Source organism: Amblyomma mixtum, chromosome 3, assembly GCF_055824585.1.
Source record: "Amblyomma mixtum isolate Tamu chromosome 3, ASM5582458v1, whole genome shotgun sequence".
Taxonomy (NCBI): domain Eukaryota; kingdom Metazoa; phylum Arthropoda; class Arachnida; order Ixodida; family Ixodidae; genus Amblyomma; species Amblyomma mixtum.
In genome coordinates this window covers 253642189-253662212 of record NC_143014.1, presented here as the reverse complement: position 1 = coordinate 253662212, position 20024 = coordinate 253642189, and the positions used below count along the sequence as shown (strand labels likewise).

The 20024-nt window shown below is 45.9% G+C and overlaps 1 protein-coding gene across 1 annotated transcript in view; it reads right to left on the bottom strand.

Moving 5' to 3' along the window:
* Nucleotides 1–957: 957 nt before the first annotated feature.
* LOC149354393 (nose resistant to fluoxetine protein 6-like) overlaps nt 958–20024 on the bottom strand; it is a 62541-nt gene continuing 43474 nt past the window's right edge. Inside the window, exons 10-15 of the mRNA XM_089575976.1 lie at nt 14149–14231; nt 13945–14067; nt 9276–9396; nt 5493–5682; nt 3451–3593; nt 958–1269 (exon numbers count right to left, since the gene is read on the bottom strand). Of these exons, the coding sequence (XP_089432102.1) occupies nt 958–1269; nt 3451–3593; nt 5493–5682; nt 9276–9396; nt 13945–14067; nt 14149–14231 (972 nt within the window). The remainder of the gene's footprint in view (nt 1270–3450; nt 3594–5492; nt 5683–9275; nt 9397–13944; nt 14068–14148; nt 14232–20024) is intronic.

The following is a 20024-nucleotide window of genomic DNA, read 5'->3' as shown; positions in this document are numbered from 1 at the left end:
ATCATTCCTTTTCTTTGATCACTGTGCGAAGAATAAGAAACCTGAATTTGTTTACAAAGAATTTTTTGCTCAAAATTTTGGTTCTTTTTCTATGACTCCCCTAGCTAGAGTAAGACCTCATTTTGATTGTTTCCAGTCCCAGAGCCGTGTGCTATTCTTGCGACGTTCGATAGAGTTAAACTGCGTGTCCAGATGCGTTCCTTCTTCGACCACTAGAAAATTCAGGTGTTCCGCAGCAGAACTGTGCTCCACTAAACGGTATGAGCAGCCGGATCTCACCATACCTGCCCCTAGTGACGACTCAGGCAACGATGTGACTTTGTTAGCTCCACAAAAGTTCATGTACAGCTTTCTCGGGAAAAAATTTCAAAATTTGAAAATTGTAAGACACTGGCGTAGAAATGTTGAAGATAATGGTCCATTATTCCGATATGTAGCAAAATCTTTATTTCACAGTCTGTCCGTCGATCGCATCGAACATTTAAGACTGCCATAGAAACCCAATGAGGAATGCTTTTGACGACAGCAAAAATGTGAATAGAAAAAACAGTACAAGACTGCCGTCGAGTGATTTGCGGATATATTGATTGTTATAGTGAAATCTTACATTGTGTGAGAAAATGCGTTCATAACATGGCTTCCCGCTCAAAACTGTTTTTGTCCAGAATTGCTGGGTACGGAGGATGCGCTGCAGCGTATGTTGAAGTCAGTTAAACACACAAGCCTTCATGTGGAAAAAAGAAAAACGTATATTACGTAAGAATGACAAACATTGTACAAAGACAGCTCGTGAGACACAAAAGGCACAGAGCGTCAAGCAATAACCTAGTGTGACGAGAACATTGTATATTTCCCTCTTGATTCCGCAACGTTTTCCCTCTCAGCTTGATTTATTTTCTCTTAGAGGTAACCCTTTCGACAAAGATACAGTAAACTCATTTCTAAAGGATTGCGTTATCAAAGACGGCACCCCATGCTGGCACAGCTCTCGCTGAAGTACGCTCCTTTTCCAAGCGTAAAATTGTTCTCCTTAAGACAATCTTTGGTCGTGTCGCCTTCCGTGGTTCGCACGGCCCGGTCCTGCGTGTCTTTGGCGCGGCGGTTGTCGTACTGATCTTCGTCCACCGTTGAGCTTGCCGGCGCTGCGTCCCTTCGAGGGCCGCGCATAAACACCAGCTTGTCTAGTCTTCCCACCGGCGCCTCACAGGTGATGAACAGAAAGTAGCTGAGGATGTAACACCAGACGAGTGCGGAGAAGCAATCTGACACCTGCGTGGCAAGGGAATGGTCATCGAATGGAGAAATTATAATGGACGCTTGTAATGATGGTGTTAATTATCGCACGGCTGAAAAGTTAACGCGGCCATCAAAACTTGCAGTTTGTCGAAAGCCAGCGGTGCTCGACTGCAAGAGGCCTTCTTCTGTTCAACGTACTTGCCAGCCTTCGCCGTTTTTACATTTTAAAAAGATGAACAACAGTTGCTGAAAAGAAGATAATACGACTGCTTTCACCTGTCTCCCACGCGTAGCGTAAATCAACATTCTTAGTGGCCGTAGCATCAAGCCCGCTTACTTCAAAGCGAAGACATTTGTTAAGTAAAACAGTTGGTAAACAAATAAAGACGCTGAAAAAGGAAGGGTGCATTAAAACATGGCCATCACGCTTCAGCTGGGCAAGCGTTCTCTTTTTGATTTTTCTCAACCGAAACTTCAACTGCATGTTATTTAAGCAATCTATGGAATGCATAAAGTGGCAGGTCAAATGCAGTTAGGCTGGTCGTCTGTGAAGATAAAACAGTGATATGGGTTGGTCAAGACACACAAAAAATTTTACACAAAAAATAGAAACATCCTAACTTGCAGACTTAACAGTCCATTGTAGAGAAAGGTAAGGCAGAGGGTTCTTGAACTCGGGAGTGAACTTGGGAGGGTAGAGCCTCAGGCCGCTTGCCAACGTTGTCTATTTCCAGAACTTAGCCGGAAGCATCGCTGACTATTCTCGATAGCTTTCAGGGCCAGGACAATGGGCCGATGTTATTTCAACTGCACTTATTTTATATCCTTTTCGCCCTTTTGATTCGCTGAATGTGCGTTACGCCACTGCCACTGTCGCGAAGTGCCCGTGCGTGGGAGCGGCCGAAGAGAAAGATTGAATGTACAACTTCTGAATTGTACCTCGCTGCATGCCTCTCAAGCGTATTCAGGCTCTTAAACTAGTCACAGTGCTAGGATTAGTGGGGACTACCGCTGCAACAACCAGTTTATCCATCAATATTGTACTAGCGAGCACCACTTAGGACGAACTATAGCAAACTTTTGACTGCAAAATTCTACTGACGCCATGGTTCTAAAAGTTAGAGACGCAAAGAGGGCTTTCATTAAAGGACGGGTTTCAATCTATGAATCAAGAGTTATAAAAAACGGTGGTAATTATGAACAGCCTGACAAAACCAGAACAATATGCGATAGCTAATATGGTGCGCGAAGTATCAAACGACTGCATGTATTTATGCCAAGATGTGATGGCAGATCTAGATCGGGAGAAACAAATCAGTCGCCGAAAAATAATCGTGTGGTGCGCATACGGCTTTGACTCGCAAATGATGAAGAGCATCTTACCTAATTTTCTAGGAAATAAACAGCGCAACAGGTGTGTCTGGTCAGTGTTCATACATGCGGCGAAATAAAGAGGCTATTAGCTGGCTACTCCTACTATTATCGTTTCTATGTACTTTAACAGGGTGAAAGCTGTGAAAGTTTTCAGGTCAATAGATCCGCGATGGGGTTTCTCTGGGTTCACTGGCGCTACAACCAGATCTCGGGGAAGAGGAAAAGTCTGAGAGTTCTTGTTTCTCACTTCGAGTACCTCACGTTATCCGAACGTGGCGCCGTCAATTTTAAATTCCAGTTCTTTACCATCTGATTGAAACCTTGAGCTTCGTTTTTGCGAGTTCTTCCTTAAACTTGATAACTGACATTAAATTCTTTCTTTTTTTTATTTCCTGATTTTCAAGCCGTGGTAAGCAAGTCATTCTTCTCCGGCGCGCGGTAAGTACAGACTGAATATTTGTGTATTTGATCGTCCTCCACATTCTTTGATTATGACAGAACCAGAGCGTAATGAACCGAACTGCTTCAAACAACGGTAAAGTCTAGAAAGAAACGAATCTGACCGAGCAAAACATTTGCGAACATTACATTACATTGAGTTCTGTAGATCCAAATATGGAAGTAAGGAATAAAATAAGCTTATATTTACAGTGTCACAAATGAAAAAAAAATATATTGCTGCTTCAAAAACAAGCATTGAATTGCGAAAAGTAAAATCACATGAGAGTTTGTGTTCATGGGACATCCAAAAACCCAGAGTCATTTTACTGCCTCTGCCCTGCGTCTGCTACGCTGACTATATATCCCATGAAATTATCGGGAACAATAAGAAGCACTTACCAGCGTATAATGAGAAAAGAACATGCGTTCTCTGACAAGACTCCGCGTCAGCAGGAAGCAGGGAAAGTGGATGAGGTACACACCAAAGGAAAGTCGAGCCAGTGGTGCAAACGCGCTCCACGAAAGGAACTGGTTTAAAAACCCTGCGGTGGATTTGTCAAGAAAATGAAACTAGTGAACACAGGATGCAATAAAAAAGCGCTAGAAAATTGGTCTTTAGCATTAAAAGTTGCCTAAGTTGCAAATAAATATTTGGACGGCCTTGACCTGCTTTTCTATCTGTAATGAAAATCAGGAGGCTTTGCTTCATATTGTGTCCCGCAGTTGCCCGGAATTTAAGTGAAATATGAAGCAGGAGCCTGCACATCGGAGACGGAATACCAGCACTGCTCGAAAAAAAGAACGCTTTGAGGATTGCAGGCGCTATGCCTACTGCATGCCGGTCTTGCATGATAGGCGGAGTGATTTCCGAGGTACATTGAGCATTCGTCCAACGAATTTCTGCCGCCTGCCGTCGCTTTCACTTCAGCGCCAGACAACAGTGAGACAGGGCATACGTATACGAACACATATACGTATACGGATACCCTATCGAATTTGCCTGGAAAGTGGGAGCGATGCTCTGGAAGCATGCACGTTCATTAACTTGGACCTGAGCTCTAGCTCGCGAAAAGAGAAGAATCGTAGGCCTATTTCGGTACATTGGCATGGGGACGCTTTCACAGCGGTGTTATCAAAACAGTCGCATATGGGCCAGTTGTTGGCATCAGTGATAGGCGTCCTTCACTCAGCTTCTTTTGTTATAGTACTGGAAGCCCTTTGCAGCTTCGAAGTATCATGATACTGATGCGCGACACTATTCTCAGTAAACAGGAAGTAATTAGTAGCCCAAGTAAAAACACATCTAGGAAGGCACAGACAGCACAAAACTTATATATTTACTCTGAGAGTTTACTTTCTCTGGCAGCACTCTAGGCGACACAACCTGCAATACCGTGAAGCGGAAAGCTGTGTAGAATACGGGACCCTACAAACTCCCATTGATCTTGCCGTATGCATCATACGTTCGGCAAGACGCTAGTGGCATTCTCCACGTAGTAGGGACAAAAGAGACACATTTAAACCGTCAATTTAGTTTCTGCAGGTCCGTGCAAAAACTTTTCCGTGAAAGCCAAAGTTATAAGTACTGTAGCAGAAGCCGTATACGTACTTCGCCTAGGCAGATATTTTGCGGCATCTTTGCTCCACTATACACAAACCAAGAGATTTGGGCAGCGCACATGTCAAAAAATATGCTTTGTACGGACAACCGCTCACCCAGAAAACTTGCTGAGGTCACAGCGCCAGAAACAATCCTACGCGAACGCCAAACAAATTCTAGCTCTCAAAATCACAAAACACTGAAGTAATGTTTCCTGCTGAAAGCGCAAGCTGTGTGGCGTAAGCATACTATCAAGACATGCTTTTTGTTTACAGGAAACGACGTATATAGAGATTTTACGTCGCCTAGAAGTGCTGAGATCGACGGACTCCGTAGCCGTAAATCCCCTCTTACGTAGTGTTAAAAGCTGAGTTGTACTCTGCCCGAGAATCGCCGCCAGCGGTGCACTACATCTTTCTACAGATAAGTATGTACAAATATCCAAACACATACAAGTGCGTCTGTGTGGTCTTTTCTAACGTCGGTCTAATGTGCACCGATGCGTTCTCTTCCTGGGCGGCTGAACAGTTAGCTTCCCTGCTTCCCTGTGTCATTAATAGAATTCTACATTTTCTAAAATGAACGCAGTTGAAATACTAAGAAAGATATAATGAAAATATCACCTACGTTGTGGTTTCTAATAGAGTAATCATGTACATTTCACGACCATGGGTTGTCTAGAAGTCTTCAGCATTCATATTTTTATCGAAATTGTTTTGTTTGCCTTCTACATCAAATGCCTGCGTGAACAAGCTTGACCTTTGCTTTATGGGAAAATTAAATATCTTTATCATGCAATTCTATTCACTTTGGCGAAATCAATGGGCGTTTTTAGTTCTACCTCCTCGGCCGGTGATGCAGGCGAAGGCGAACCAAACGAGGAACACCGTCCAGAGTATGCGGTCAATGAAGGTGAAGAACATCCGTTTGGCTATGGGGGCAATCTCGTCAGTGCGGTACCACTCGAGCTTCATGAATATGCAGTACAGACCACAGAACAGGGAGACGCCCCACAGCGAAGCCTGCACAGTCTGCACAAAAAGGAGTTGTGAGAGAGAGATCTGCGGTGATTGCGTTCTCTTCGATGAATACTTAGAGCGTCGTGAATGAAAAAGCACTTTAAAACTTTGGATAGGTTACGTGGACATTTCTCAGGGTGCGGGATGTATGTCGCTTAAGTCGATATACGGTATTTTGAAGAGACGGTTATAGTACGACTCACTTCCTTTGCAGGAGCAAAACGACAAGTGAGCGCCCTCTCGGGAGCGGCAAAATATTATTCGGACGCAAGGAGACAGAGATTGACGAGCGCTTCTACCAACTGATTAACTAAGTGACACTTACGCGCTATTTATAGACGTCCAGTAAGACACAAGCATGAAAGCATTGCAGCATGAAGAAACCGGAAGCACAGTGAAAGATTATGCCAAAAATGAGGTAAACTAAGCCATACAAAGAAAAACCAAAATTGTCTTGATAATGCGACTGCCGGTGTTATTACCACGTGTTGCCATTTTTTCAGCTTCACTGATTTCGGGTGTTGGTTGATGAAAACTTGTTGCAGTAATATGGCCCTAGCTAGCATAAAAGGGGAAAACAGCTGCGGCACTCACTACGGTCAGCAGAGAGAAAACAGCGGTTCTAATTTCTAACGCTATTGTTGCGCTCACTTAGCTGCTCGTTAATGCCGCGAGCGGTCTGCGCTACATACTTCTTGCCTTAACACTGCGGGAAGCGACAGACCAAACAATGTGCACAGCTGGACGCACGCTGTTTCTTGTCTCTTAACGCATTTTCGCTCTGAAGAAGCCCAAGTCCTCGTGAGCTTGCAAAGTTTGTCAGGCATATAGGTAACAGTAAAAACTCCTTTTCCAGCTTCCGGCAATCTTCTTTAAGCTGTACGAAATGGTGTGAACACATTGCATCTAAGCCACCTTCTTCTTTTGACTGGCTGACTCTGCACTCTCCACTTCATCAGCACCGAAGTGTCTGAACGGCTTCTGCTACCGAAACCAATAATCAACCGGAGTAGCCTCCTTTGCACAAGCATCTTGTTTCCTGCAATAAACTCGCGTCCATACATTAGTGGCATGAATTTGCGAGTGCGGTTTGAAGTAAAGGGCCCATTTATCCACGTTTTACCCACTTTTAGCCAGGCGCTTGAGAGCCTTACTTGCCCTTATTTCTTACTTGGCTAGGCTTATTGCTTGCTTGGCTTACTTCGCAGCTCCAGTAAACATGGTTGTCAGTTAGTGAAAACATAGGGTCAAGAAAGCATATTCTCTCACCCCCCCCCCCCCCCCCCCCACAGGGCCATGCGTGGATTAGTATTAAAAGACTGAGGTGATTCTGAAAGTCTGGTATATCATGCTGGCTTCGTGTTGAAGGGTATTCTGTTCAGTCAATAAAAATAAATTTATGAACGATTCTAAAAATAGTAAAAACTTTCGAACTTTGTAAGCGACTCATGAGAGTATCTGCATCGGTGGGAAATTTTAGCGCTCGAGAAACGAGGTTTCTGCACCAATTAGCTCGATCTACTTCCGTATTATAAACAGCCGATGAAAGCTGACATCGATTTTCGCGTCGGCAACCTCGGGCAAGTTTTGTGGAGGAAATGGTCTCTCAGACTCCGGTACTTGAAGCCAGCGCACGGTCCGGCACCGTCTTTGATCACGCAGTCCTTCGCTGCTGCAGAACAAGGGTTCGCTCGTAGCCGCACAACAGCCACAGTGGATGAGCGCGGACGGGAACGTGAAGACAAAGATAGGCGCAGGTGGGCAGGGAGAAGGGAAGCGCAGAGAGCGTGGGAATATCGGAGCGAACGAGTATTCGAGGTTCAGACAGTGTTGCGGAGAAGACCTGTCTTGTCGCCACCGCGGTCGCAGCGCTTGATTGAGGAAGCGGAGGCGACGAATGCGCCGAGATGCTTCCGACTGTGGACTGGTGTGCGGGCGTTGCGGGGCTCGCAGAAAGTGAAAGAGGGTAGAAATCGTATGTATGCTGAACCTGCATTTTCCTTGACGAACTAGAATTATTTGACGGATGAAAGTTTCACTACAGCCTTCGCTAGCTTTTCATTTCGTAAAAAATATGGTGCGCAATATTGCAAAGGATGAAAGCCGCTTCCACCAGTAGCGTACGCGCAGGTCAGCGGGTCTGGAACAGGCCTTTCGCGTTGCTCGCCCCAATTCTGGCTACTGCTGCATCCGGATGCCCCTGCCTTGTGGTACTGAAAACATCCGGCTGCGCAGCACCAAAATCTTTCGCAATAAAATGATCATTCAGCACCACAGTAGGCAGTTTGAGGTCGGGCAAAGGGGCCCCCCTTGAGCGTTACTTGGCACCGAGACAAAAGGACCCTACATAACATTTTTTTTCAGGACTCGTCACTTTCAAAGAGGAGTAGAAGATCCACTGCTGGCGAGCAGTACCAATATGTTTTAGTTATTTCTTGGATTATTTAATTATTATTGTTATTTTTTATTTTTATTTAATTATATATACAAAATTGCTAGGTGGCTACTGGTAGGCACAGCAGGAGTAATAACAATGTAGTCTACAAGTGGCGCTAATAGCGCAAGGTGGCATAACTGTTCAGCAGCGCAGCGCAGTCAGTCAGCGAACACAAAACTGGTGAGCATGACAACGTACTACACAACACCACATTCCACAAAAATAAAAGAGAAAACTGGTCCGCTTCAAAGACTTTGCATGTTGTCTGCTTTGGCGGAAAGCTAGTGGTGTTGCCATCACCATGGCACTGCGCGCCCGAAGGAAGTCGTACGAATTTATGATACTTATCGCATGCGGCAACCTGAGCTAACCACGAGTCCCTTTTCATTTCGTCTTCAGAAATTTGTGCCCACGTCGGCACAGTCGTGTTGCCGCGGTTAGTTCTCCTCGTTGTGCTAGAATAGGTACACTATAATGCGATAAAAAATGCTAAAATAATAGCTAATCGAATTGACATACAGACTGGAGCCAAGAACATTTTCACATAGTCACTTTTGCGACACCGGTGCGAGTGTTTCCCTAACGCAAAGTTTTCTCGTTTCGTTGTTCTCGTTGCGATGCGACTGCCTGGTTCGCGCTTCATTTCACACTTACTGTACATACCCTAGCATAGACGGAAAGGCGTTTTCACGGCTGCGTCGAGAGCACCTCGGCAAGAAACATTATCAGCCATACGGTGCGCCTCTAGTCTTTCAGAATGCGGTGTCGCGTTTGCCTGACCGAAGCTGCCGACAGCAGCACTTTTTAGGCGCCCATCGGAACTGCGGCGCCACCTGGGTGCTGGAGGTTACTTATAAAAGCTTGCGTGCCATCCGGTGCCCTGGCTCAGATCGGAGAGAGAACCGCGTACGCTCTGATTCTACAGGTAACCTGAAATAAGAAAAAATCGAGAAATGAAAGCCACAGCAGATTTAAGCAGCGAGGTGTGACTGAGTCGCACCGCTGCATCTTCGACCTCTAGACATTGACAAATGAAGTAAATGTGGGGTGGACTGAAGCGGCGGTTATATTTCTTACCACCTGAAATAAAAATAATATTAAGTTATAGCACCAATTAACTGCGCCAAATATAGTTCTAGTAATCAAGCATGGAAGCAGGATTAATTACCTTTGAGATATTAGCTTTACGGTATTTTTGCACGAGGACAAAAGTGATACAACCGAAGAAGAAGCAGACACCGTGATAGTAGGGCCGGGGGTAGAAGTATCTCAAAGTGTCCGACGTCGCCCTGCGAAGGAATAGTGACCAAAAATAAAAAAAGCCGTTATTCAGACTTGAAGTTTGACCAGATTGAGGTAACAAGATGAACTGGACTGACCTATTTCTGAGACAGGATGTGAGTATGGTTAAGAGCCAGGGCCTAATGTGTCACAGCCCTCACATGCTTCACAACCATGACGGTAACGTGCAAGTGAATTTAAAGCTGCACTGCATTCACTGCATTCTTCATGCAGTGAACTTCGTCAGCCCATTTGTCGGACTATGCACTTCATCATTCCATTGGTTACATCAATACTCGCCATTGCATCCTTAGTACCCATTTCATGGCCGCATTTTATCTTCGTTTTTTTACCTCTTCCACACTGCTCTCCTTCTGTCTTTATCTCCCAAATTCCCCTCCCTGCGCAGAGTAGCATGCCAGTGATTTTTAAACGCCGGCTAAATTCTCTGCACTTCATTAAAGAGTCTCGCTCTCTCACTCTTGCTTCAGAACCAAACGGCATTGTTGCAAAAAATATATACAAAGGATGAATTTAGTCGCGCAGTAAGGAAGACCAATGCTGGTTCGCATTTCAATAGCCCCAAAGTTTATTATTGGGGGACTTTAAACGGTTTGAGTATTTAGAGAAAACTAGAGGGGCCTTAAGAAGGTGACGCGACCGAATCATCATCATCATCGTCATTATCAGCGTGACTACGTCCACTGCAGGGCTAAGGCCTCTCCCATATCTCTCCTCAACCCTGTCCTGTGCCAGCTGCGGGGAAACTTCTTAATTTCATCCGCCCACCTAACTTTCTGCCGTCCCCTGCTAGGCTTCGCTTCTCTTGGGATCAACTCTGTACACCCTGTCCTGTGCCAGCTTCGGGGAAACTTCTTAATTTCATCCGCCCACCTAACTTTATGCCGTCCCCTGCTAGGCTTCGCTTCTCTTGGAATCAACTCTGTACACCCTGTCCTGTGCCAGCTTCGGGGAAAGTTCTTAATTTCATCCGCCCACCTAACTTTCTGCCGTCCCCTGCTAGGCTTCGCTTCTCTTGGAATCAACTCTGTACACCCTGTCCTGTGCCAGTTCCGGGGAAACTTCTTAATTTCATCCGCCCACCTAACTTTCTGCCGTCCCCTGCTAGGCTTCGCTTTTCTTGGATTCAACTCTGTACACCCTGTCCTGTGCCAGCTTCGGGGAAACTTCTTAATTTCATCCGCCCACCTAACTTTCTGCCGTCCCCTGCTAGGCTTCGCTTCTCTTGGAATCAACTCTGTACACCATGTCCTGTGCCAGCTTCGGGGAAACTTCTTAATTTCATCCGCCCACCTAACTTTGTGCCGTCCCCTGCTAGGCTTCGCTTCTCTTGGATTCAACTATGTACAGGCGCCCAAATCTTTAGCTGGCGCGCGCGAGCGGCGACTTTTCTGTCCGTCAGCGCCATATGACGGGGCAAAGTGGGAAATAGGATGAGGCTAAGCGCATGCTCACAAAGCACGCTCAGCTGGGGCCGTCGTCTGCTAGGCTGTTCCTTCTTAAGGACGTCACCCCTTCTTATCGCGTTTCGACGAGCAGCCAGCGTGAGTAGGCCAATGGTTTTGCTCGCATTTTACGTTCCGAAGAACAGCGTTGTAGCAACCAAGCGAGGAAATAAAACTGAAAGATATGCCGAACACGCCAAATCATGCAATAAGCCGGAGAACATGGGTCGTTATCATTATGAATGGAGAACATGGATCATTATCGTTATGAAAGGGTTATCACTAGCTCAGGCAACAATCTGCAAGTCTTCTTTTATTTTCCTGGTGAGGTAGCGAGGAGCATCTTTGATCCGACCTTCGTCCCAGTAGGCACGTATGATTCTGCCCACTGAAGCCCCCGACACTCCAGTTGCTTTAGCATCTCCTTCTGCAATGAGCCTCCCAATGACATCCCTATAATTCGGAACCTTGTCGCTTGACATACACGGAGTGGCATCATGATAACTGTTCCGAACTGCAGCGAGCACGGCTGCAGAGCAGCTTCACTTCAGTTTCACAGCGGCCTTTTAGTTTCGTCGCCACGCTGAAGCATAAAGCACGCAGAGTGTTGATAAGCGCCCTTCGTGCAGATGAAAACAAGCTTTCGCGTCAGCAAGTAACACATGAACGATATATGTTCTCCGCCTTATCGCATGATTGGGAGTGTCCGGCCTATCTTTCGGTTTTATTTCCTCGCTTGGTTGCTACAACGCTGTTCTTCTGAACGTAAAATGCGAGCAAAACCATTCGTCTACTCACGCTGCCTGCTCGTCGAAACGCGATAATAAGGGGTGACGTCCTTAAGAAGGAACAGCCTGGCAGACGACGGGCCCTGCCGAGCGCGCTTTGTGAGCATGCGCTTAGCCTCATCCTGTTTCCAACTTCGCCCCGTCATACGGCGCTGACGCACAGAAAAGTCGCCGCTCGCGCATGCCAGTTAAAGATTTGGGCGCCTGTACATCCTGTCCTGTGCCAGCTTCGGGGAAACTTCTTAATTTCATCCGCCCACCTAACTTTCTGCCGTCCCCTGCTAGGCTTCGCTTCTCTTGGAATAAACTCTATTACCCTTAAGGACCATCGGTTTTCTTGCCTCTGCATTGCATGCCCTGCCGAAACCCATTTCTTCCTCTTAATTCTGACTGGGATATCATAAACCCCTGACCCACTCTGCCCTCTTCCTGTCTCTTAATGTTACAGCTACCTTTTTAGAACGCAGGTCTCTGACGCCCGTTCCTACGTTTCTCGGCGTCGCTTTCGCCGTTGTCCGTTTTAACCAGCTCCGTCGCCGGGGAAGCGCGCTGCTCTAGTTGCGCGCTCCTAGCGCCATCTCCCGCGGCCTCCTGATAACTTAATAGCTTTCTTCGCGCCTCCTCCAATGCCACCCCTGTGCGGCGGCAATCAGAGCGCCGGATCGGTGGCGGCGGATCTCGATATGTTCACCGCCCCAGCCGAAACGCATAGCCGCCGCCGTTCGCCACTGCGAACCGCCTGCCTATATGAATAGTTTATTCTCTACCAGTTCTTTCTCAGCCATGAGCGAGGCAACCGGTGGAAGTCCTTCGTTTGCCGCGGCTGCTAAACGAGCTGACAGAGCAGAGGCCCAGCGCCGTCGCCGCCAGAATCCAGAGGTGCGTGCCGCTGAAGCAGAAGCTTACGTCGCCGCCGTCGAATTCTTGGCCTCAATCTATCGAAAAGCTGAAACAGCTGATGAGCTGCGCTGAAATTTCGCATTAGGAAGTAACGTGATCGACCGCAATTTTTTCTTTCCATAGCTCGCGGCGCTGTCCTTAACTTCAACTGACCCCTTTTTTTAGCCTCCACGTTTCCGCCCCCTAGGTAACCAGTGGTAAGATGCAGCTGTTATATACTTTGCTCTTGAAGGATATTGGTAAACTGCTATTCATGATCTGAGAGAACCTGTCGAATGCGCCCCATTCCATTCTTATTCTTATACTTATTTCACTGCCGGTCACTACCGGCCCTAAGCAGACGCATTTCCTTACCACTTGCTGCACCACGCTGCCTATTGTAAACTGCTGTTCCCTTCCCAGACTGTTGAACATTATTTTGGTTTTCTGCATATTAATTTTTAGACCCTCCGTTGTACTCTGCCTGTCTAGCTCATTTATCATATCTTGCAGTCCATCTCCTACGACTTAGCAAGACAATGTCATCAGGGAATCGCGGATAACTAAGGTATCCTCCATTAACTCGTATCCCCAACTGTTCGCAATCCAGGCCTCTGAATACCTCCCGTAAACAGGCCTTGAATACATTGGCGCGATCGTGTTTCCCTGCCTGGCAGCCTTTCTTATTCGCGTTAATGGGTTAATGCCCATACATGCGGAATCGGTCACGTTCTAGTTTACATTAATAAAACGCTGGGAGTCCTCATGGCACTCCTGGCAGTGGTGCAGCAGCGCAGCGAAGCGCCACTGGCTTGGCAGGTGGCTGTTTCAAATACAGCCACTGCTGGGGCTTTCGAGACCCAGCTAGGTTGCGCTTCTCGAGCAACCTGTTGCGTCCAATCTTTAAGTTAACTGCCACCTGCCATGTTGGGCAGTTTGTTCATAATCGGGTGGACAGGTTGCAATGACGTCAGAAAGTCACGTGATCTAGGTGGCCCACTTGCCTCCTAGGCTGCCTCCCTGGGCATTTGACACCCACGCCGCCGCCGCCACCGACGAGGCCGGTTTTTCCGCTGAACGGGACTCTTAACGCGCTGGCGTTGAAAAAAATTTGCCGTGCTGTTAAAATAATCATGCAAATGTCCTGTGTTAAAGTCAGCAGTTTTAGAGTACCTACACGGAACCTACAAAAGGTTATTCGTGAAACTTATCCTCGCCTTTGTTTGTAAGCATATTTGTGCAGTGTCGCCAGGTAAGAAGTAGTGAAAATACCTAATCCCACTCGTAGCTATAGCGCATATCATAAGCTTGGATGAACTTAGTGAGTGACCAGATAGTGTATGAACGGATAAACGCTGCTGAAATAGCCTCACAAGTGTACACAAGTGTTTTTAAGACACGGGGGTACGTACGGTAGTCTTACCAAAATGACGGATGCACCATGACAATAAACGGCATCATGTCGGTGCCGTACAGCTGCCATGCGGTGACGCAGCAACACACAAGTGACAGCGTTGCGAATACGGCAGCAGCGAGCCACTTCTTCCTGCGCACAGACGAAGGCGTCTTTGGTGCCTAATACAAGGAGAAAGCTGACGTCGCCTTGAAGTAACGTTAGTGCACTTACGCCCTCAGAACCTGAATCACGATGACCGCAGCGACAAAGAGCTGGTAGTCCGCAGAAAGATACCACAAGTGCGGCATGATCTCCTGTGCAAAAGAAAAAAATAAAAAGTTAGCCACGCCCGGAAGGTCTGCATTGCTCTTTTTTATTCAAAGACCCATCTTCTTGCGGCGGCGTGGGGACGGAATTTCTTCTTGTGAAAAAGTTTGTTCAACCCTCTAGATCAACAGATTGCGGCATCGCGAAGCGTTAGCTTGCGCTGCATTGCGTACATGCGAAAAAAAAAAAACCCGCAAGCGAGTGAGTGGACCTCCTGGTCGTCATTTAATTTGATTTTCGTGTTAACGGCAGATATTTACGAGTCTGAATGTTCCTATGGTCACGAACTACTCCTCTTAGGACGCGTAAGTGCACTCCACGATGCTTGACTGAATGCATTTATTTATTAAGCGAAAGCATAGTAGCCTCACCGCAGCAAAAAGTTGTGCAAAAAGATTTCCACACATTTTGTTTATTTGGCCAGATGCGAGGTACGCGCGCTTGCACGTTGCGTTCCATTTTTCTTTCAGTTCGGGTTCTAAGGTTAGGCTGCAGACTGGCATAGGCGAAATCGGTCAATGGGGGCCCTTAGTGTTAGCGGCCAATAAAATTTTGGCACTGCTTAGCGCACCTGAAGAGGGCACTGAGACAGCGGTGTGTTCTGGACCCTTCGCGTGCGGATGGCCGTTGATGAAGACGACGACATACAATGCACAGCGTGAGGGAATTGACAGTACTCCAAATTATTCGTTGCACAATACTTGAAGTGCAGCGATTTCACAGATTTCGCTACTTTTTTTGCGAGGTTGATCTTTTGAATCAAGGAGGCATCATAACCTTTTCCGGCCTGCAAGCGCTGGCGGCCTTGGTTTAGTCCACCTTTATGTGCGATAGATAGCTTCAAGCTTCATCTCTTTCCTGGACACTACACGCCCAATAGTGCGTACATTCCTGAAGTCAGTTTAGTTATTGTTTTACTGAACCTCATTTTGTCTTTTAATGTTTTTAATGCAAAAGCATTTCTTGTATCACGAGTGGCGTGTACAGCACCTATCGGCAGTGCGTATCGGCAGAGCGTGTCCGCGCGAAAATGACCATTCGAAAAAAGAAATTCGCCGGCATTGCGGTCCGAACCTAGGCCCTCTGCGTGCTTGGCCGGCACGCAGCGCATACGCCACGAAGGGTCGTTGGTTCAAGCGTGTTAGTGGGGCATGAGCTGAACGTGTTAAGGTGTGTACGAAGGTAAAGTATGTTGGGATGTGCATAGATGTTAGACAACAATGACTAGGAAAAAAAAGTTGCGGACGTCATCCAAGGCTCACGTGATAATGTTATGTGACAAAAACGACTTGCAAAAAGTTTCTGACGTCGTCCAAGGCTCGCGTGATAGTGTCACGTGACAAAAACGACTTGAAAAAAAAGTTGCTGACGTCGTCCAAGGGTCACGTGTTAAGTGTCATGTCAGAACGATTACTTGCGAAAAAAAAGTTGTTGATGTTCAAACGGAAATATTTCTCCAATGCAGCAGACTGTAGTGCTCTCCAATTTTTTATCGTCCGTGTTTGAGGTGTATTTACTTGCCTGGTCGTGTCCTACTTGTTCGTTTTGCTCCCGAGTTCCTGTTTTCGGTGCCGAAGAAATGGTTGTATAAGGATGTAATTCGTATGCTCTTCCTTCCGTCTATGTACCGCTCTGTGTATTTTGGTTTACAAGGACATGACATACTCAAGCGAGTACGTGAAATGCCCCTCTCGCCACGTAAAAAAAAAATTGTTCTGTACGCTACGCACTGAGACATTATCCGCTAAAACATATTTAGAGAAAAAGGGTACTTTTTGTGGCTTTGGGAAAATTGTACTTTTTGTGATGCTACCGAAATGATTGAGCATTCTTTCATCGATTACAAAGACGCAATAGTCTTCTGAGACATCATGCAACGGACATTGAAAAAAAGACAATCTGACACCACATTCTGTACGATATCGCACTGCGCTGCGATTGTTGATGAATCCTTAGACATGTTCTATTTACTTGGGTTACACAGCCTCCGGAAAACACGCGTGATGGGCCAACATTGTGAGTCTGTTGTATCTGCAAAACACCACTTCAGTAGAATCAGTGTACACTTAAAATTGTGCATGCCCGCACCGAGTTCGAACCGGAGTGGCATTCACTCTTAGCGTTGTGCTCTTCAATGGCTTTTTTTCTAGTTCTTTGTTGCTTAAGTGTGTTTTATTATGATGTATTATGTCCTACGCACTGCATGTTTTCTTGTGCTTGGTTGCTAAGGTATGTCGTGTTATGCATTCTGTTGATCTGTCACTGTTTTCCTAATAGTTGCACATAGTTCATGGACATACAATATAGATTTACTGTAATAAACCTCATGTTGAAAAAAACAGGACAGATAGCATAGCGCTCTCGTGCAGTGATCAGAGTGATCTGTCCACGCCGCTGTGGTTTCGAAGCTCCAAGCGCGATGTAGTTGCGGTCATATTTATTTTATTTCTGCAGGTATAGCTGGCTTGAGGCAAAGGTAGACGTTTTTTTTTCTCTCGATTGGCAGCTTTACTGCTTAATCAATAAAAGGTGACACAATCCGTGATGTCACCAGAGCGAAGAAATTCCACTGGATGGAGGGAAGTGATATGACCAGACCAGGTTCCTCCACCTCTACCTGCCTCCACCTATATCAATCGTAGCAGGTGGTCTACTGGAAGAGCTGCAAGCCACACCGATCACTTCCGGGAAGGAAAGCAACAACCTCGAATGCAGTCGCATTGCCAGCACATAATGGAATTAGGTGTTTCGATTTTTTATTTATTTACGATAACCATTGATCTCCAGCACCCGATAAACGTGAAAGCGCACTTCTATTAGTGAATATGTAACGCAGAGGGTTATGTTTCATATCATTTTATGGGGTCTTTATCCCAAACGCGATGACAGCAAACATTTGACCCATGAATTCTTAATACCTTAGTCACGTTTATTTTTGCTGTCATCTGCGCTCGTATTTAGGTCGCACTAAAAGTGTGCTCTCTGATGATTGTAGACGCACGGCAGCCACTTCATTTCAAGCGTTACGAACAATAGATGCTTGCCAGCGCATTTATTTATTTTATTTATTTGCAATACCCCTAAGGGCCCTCGTGCGAGGATATTACATAGGGGGGGGGGGGGGGGGGTCGATACAATTATAAAAATATGGCACAGGAATTTGAACAAAATACACGTAATAATGAATTAAAACTAGTAACGTACACAAATAATAACAACAAACAACGCAGAATAAAATACTCAGTAAATGCACATAATACAACAAAAATACCAAATCTGTTAGTCCATGGTTTGCTTTAACGAATGCTGAAACGATTGTGGGTTAACCTCAATAGCTATGTGTGATGGCAAGTTATTCCAATCTATTATAGTGCGAGGAATGAATGATTTCGCGTAGAGCAATGAATGGCATGTGATGCGTTTTATTTTGTTAACGTGGTCACGGCGAGGAAAGACTGCAGGGTGTGGCAAAAAGAAGTCGTCGTGGAGGGTGGGATGGTGATACAGTTTGTGAAGCAAGGTTAGGCGAGCGAAATGGCGTCGACATGACAGCGGTTCCAACTCGGCACGTTGTTTTAATGCTGTGGCACGTTGTTTTAATGTTGCCATCTGAGGTCTCAGAATAAAAGGTACCCATTAGTTTCAGAGTATGGGAATGAGGTGGAAGTCATGTACAGGCGCGGCCATAAGTGAACGGAGCACGCTATTGAGTTCGAAGTGCAATCACGCTTTCTCCATTGGTAATGAAGAAGCGTTGTTTGTCTACAAGAAAGCCTACCAACCTCCTCTACTAGCATGCGAGCACCACTGCTGGAAATTTCAATTAGGCGACGCGTGAAAAATATTCGAAGACAGTTCCGTGCTCCGTTTACTTTTGTCCGCGCCTGTACAGCCTTTGTCCTAAGATCAGAGTCCAGGGAAGTTTGCCTCAGAGCGGCACCGTGTGGCTTGCTTTAGCATTCCCAACTTTCCAAATCTACTGAAATAAAGAGGAACTTTGTTACTCCACCCTCCAGTACTTAGGACTTCAAGGAATCTAAAAGAGCCGTAGAAGTAGGCGGCAGGATGGTTCGACAGGATATCGGCAAGCTATCCCAGGAGACGAAATATCTGATTAAGAAACGCCAAAGCATGAGGGCATCTAACCTTTCAGGCAGAACAGAACTAGCGGATCTATAAAAGTTAATAAATAAGCGCCAGATACCCGACATAAGCAAGTTTAGCATTGACAGAATCGAGCGCACTCTATGGAACGCAGGTAGCCTAAAAGCGGTGAGGAGGAAATGAGGCATAGGTAAAACCCAGACGTATGCGTTAAGAGGCAATGAGAGCAACGTCATTACCGGTATGGATAAGATAGTTAAAGTAGCCGAAGCGTTCTACACAAATCTATATAACGAATTTAATCAGAATATTAATGACAGAGAAAATAGCGCACAGCAGTGCAAGATCCCGCCAGTAACGAAAGAAGAAAGCCTTAGGAGCAATGCAAGGAGGCAGATCAGCTGGTGAGGATCAGTTAACAGCAGATCTCTCGAAGGACAGAGGGGAGATTGTGCTAGAAAAACTAGCCACCCTGTATAGGCAATGCCTTTTGAACTCTTGCGTACCAGAACCTTGGAAGAACGCTAACATTAATAGTTAATTCATAAGAAAGGAGATGCCAAGGACTTGAAAAACTACAGACCGATCAGCTTACTGTCTGCTGCCTATACGGTATGTAATAAGGTGATTGCATATAGAATCAGGATAACCTTAGACATCAATCAGCCAATTGATCAGCAGGCTTTCGTAAAGATTACTCTACAATAGACCATAATTACACTATCGTAATTTAACCAACCTCTATATACAGGGTTGTCACCTAACTTGAATCAAAGATTTAAAAAAAAAAACGTGGCGCACCAGAGCTCGGAGAAACCAGCGACATATTGTTTCTTGTTGAGTGGCGCTTCTCAGACTGTTTTTTTAATTCTGCTTAATGAGCTAATGAGCTAAAGTTATTTATGCAGATTTTCTGCTATTCACTTTAGGGTCACATGCCTTACCTTAAGCTGTAGAGGGGGTTAAGACGGGACCCTTGCAGTATTTACAGCAATGTATCTCTTACGTGGTTAATTTTTTTCCGGCATTTGAATAAAGCCCGCGAAATATGAAAAAACCACGTGATTGCGCTGTGGCGCTCCCGTAACGTAGCGCTGCCGAGCATGTCCTGAATGAACGAAGCGTGCGCGCTCATAGTCTCAAAGTGAGCAGCTGACGCCGCTCTCAGCATAGTCTTGAAAGTCCGTCAGCACATTCTTCCTGAACGTGGAAAGCGCCCGCCGTGACCTGAGATAAGTGATAAGCAGGCCACCGAGAGCCAATTCAGACGGAGCTTCTATTGAACCGTGATTGAACCATCGCAGAGGCAAAATAAAAAAGGAAGGGAAAGCAGTGGATTCGCATATTTCAAGCAGCCTTCGTTTGTTTTGTTTTTTTTTCTATCATTTAGCAACCCGTGGAAATGAGTGGCGGTCGCTCGCTTGGGCATGGTCAGCACGCATGCTTCGTTCGTTAGAAATGCGGTTGAGAGTTTTGGAATATGGCAGCGCATGAGCATGATCACGTGCTTTTTTCATAATTTGCGGGCTTTCTTTAAATGCCGGAAAAAAGAAACATGTAGCAGATACGCTGCTGCAAAAGCTGCATGGGTTCTTTCTTAACCCCCTCTACAACTTAAGGTAAGACACGCAACCCTCAAGTGAATAATAGAACATTTGTATAACTAATCTTAGCTA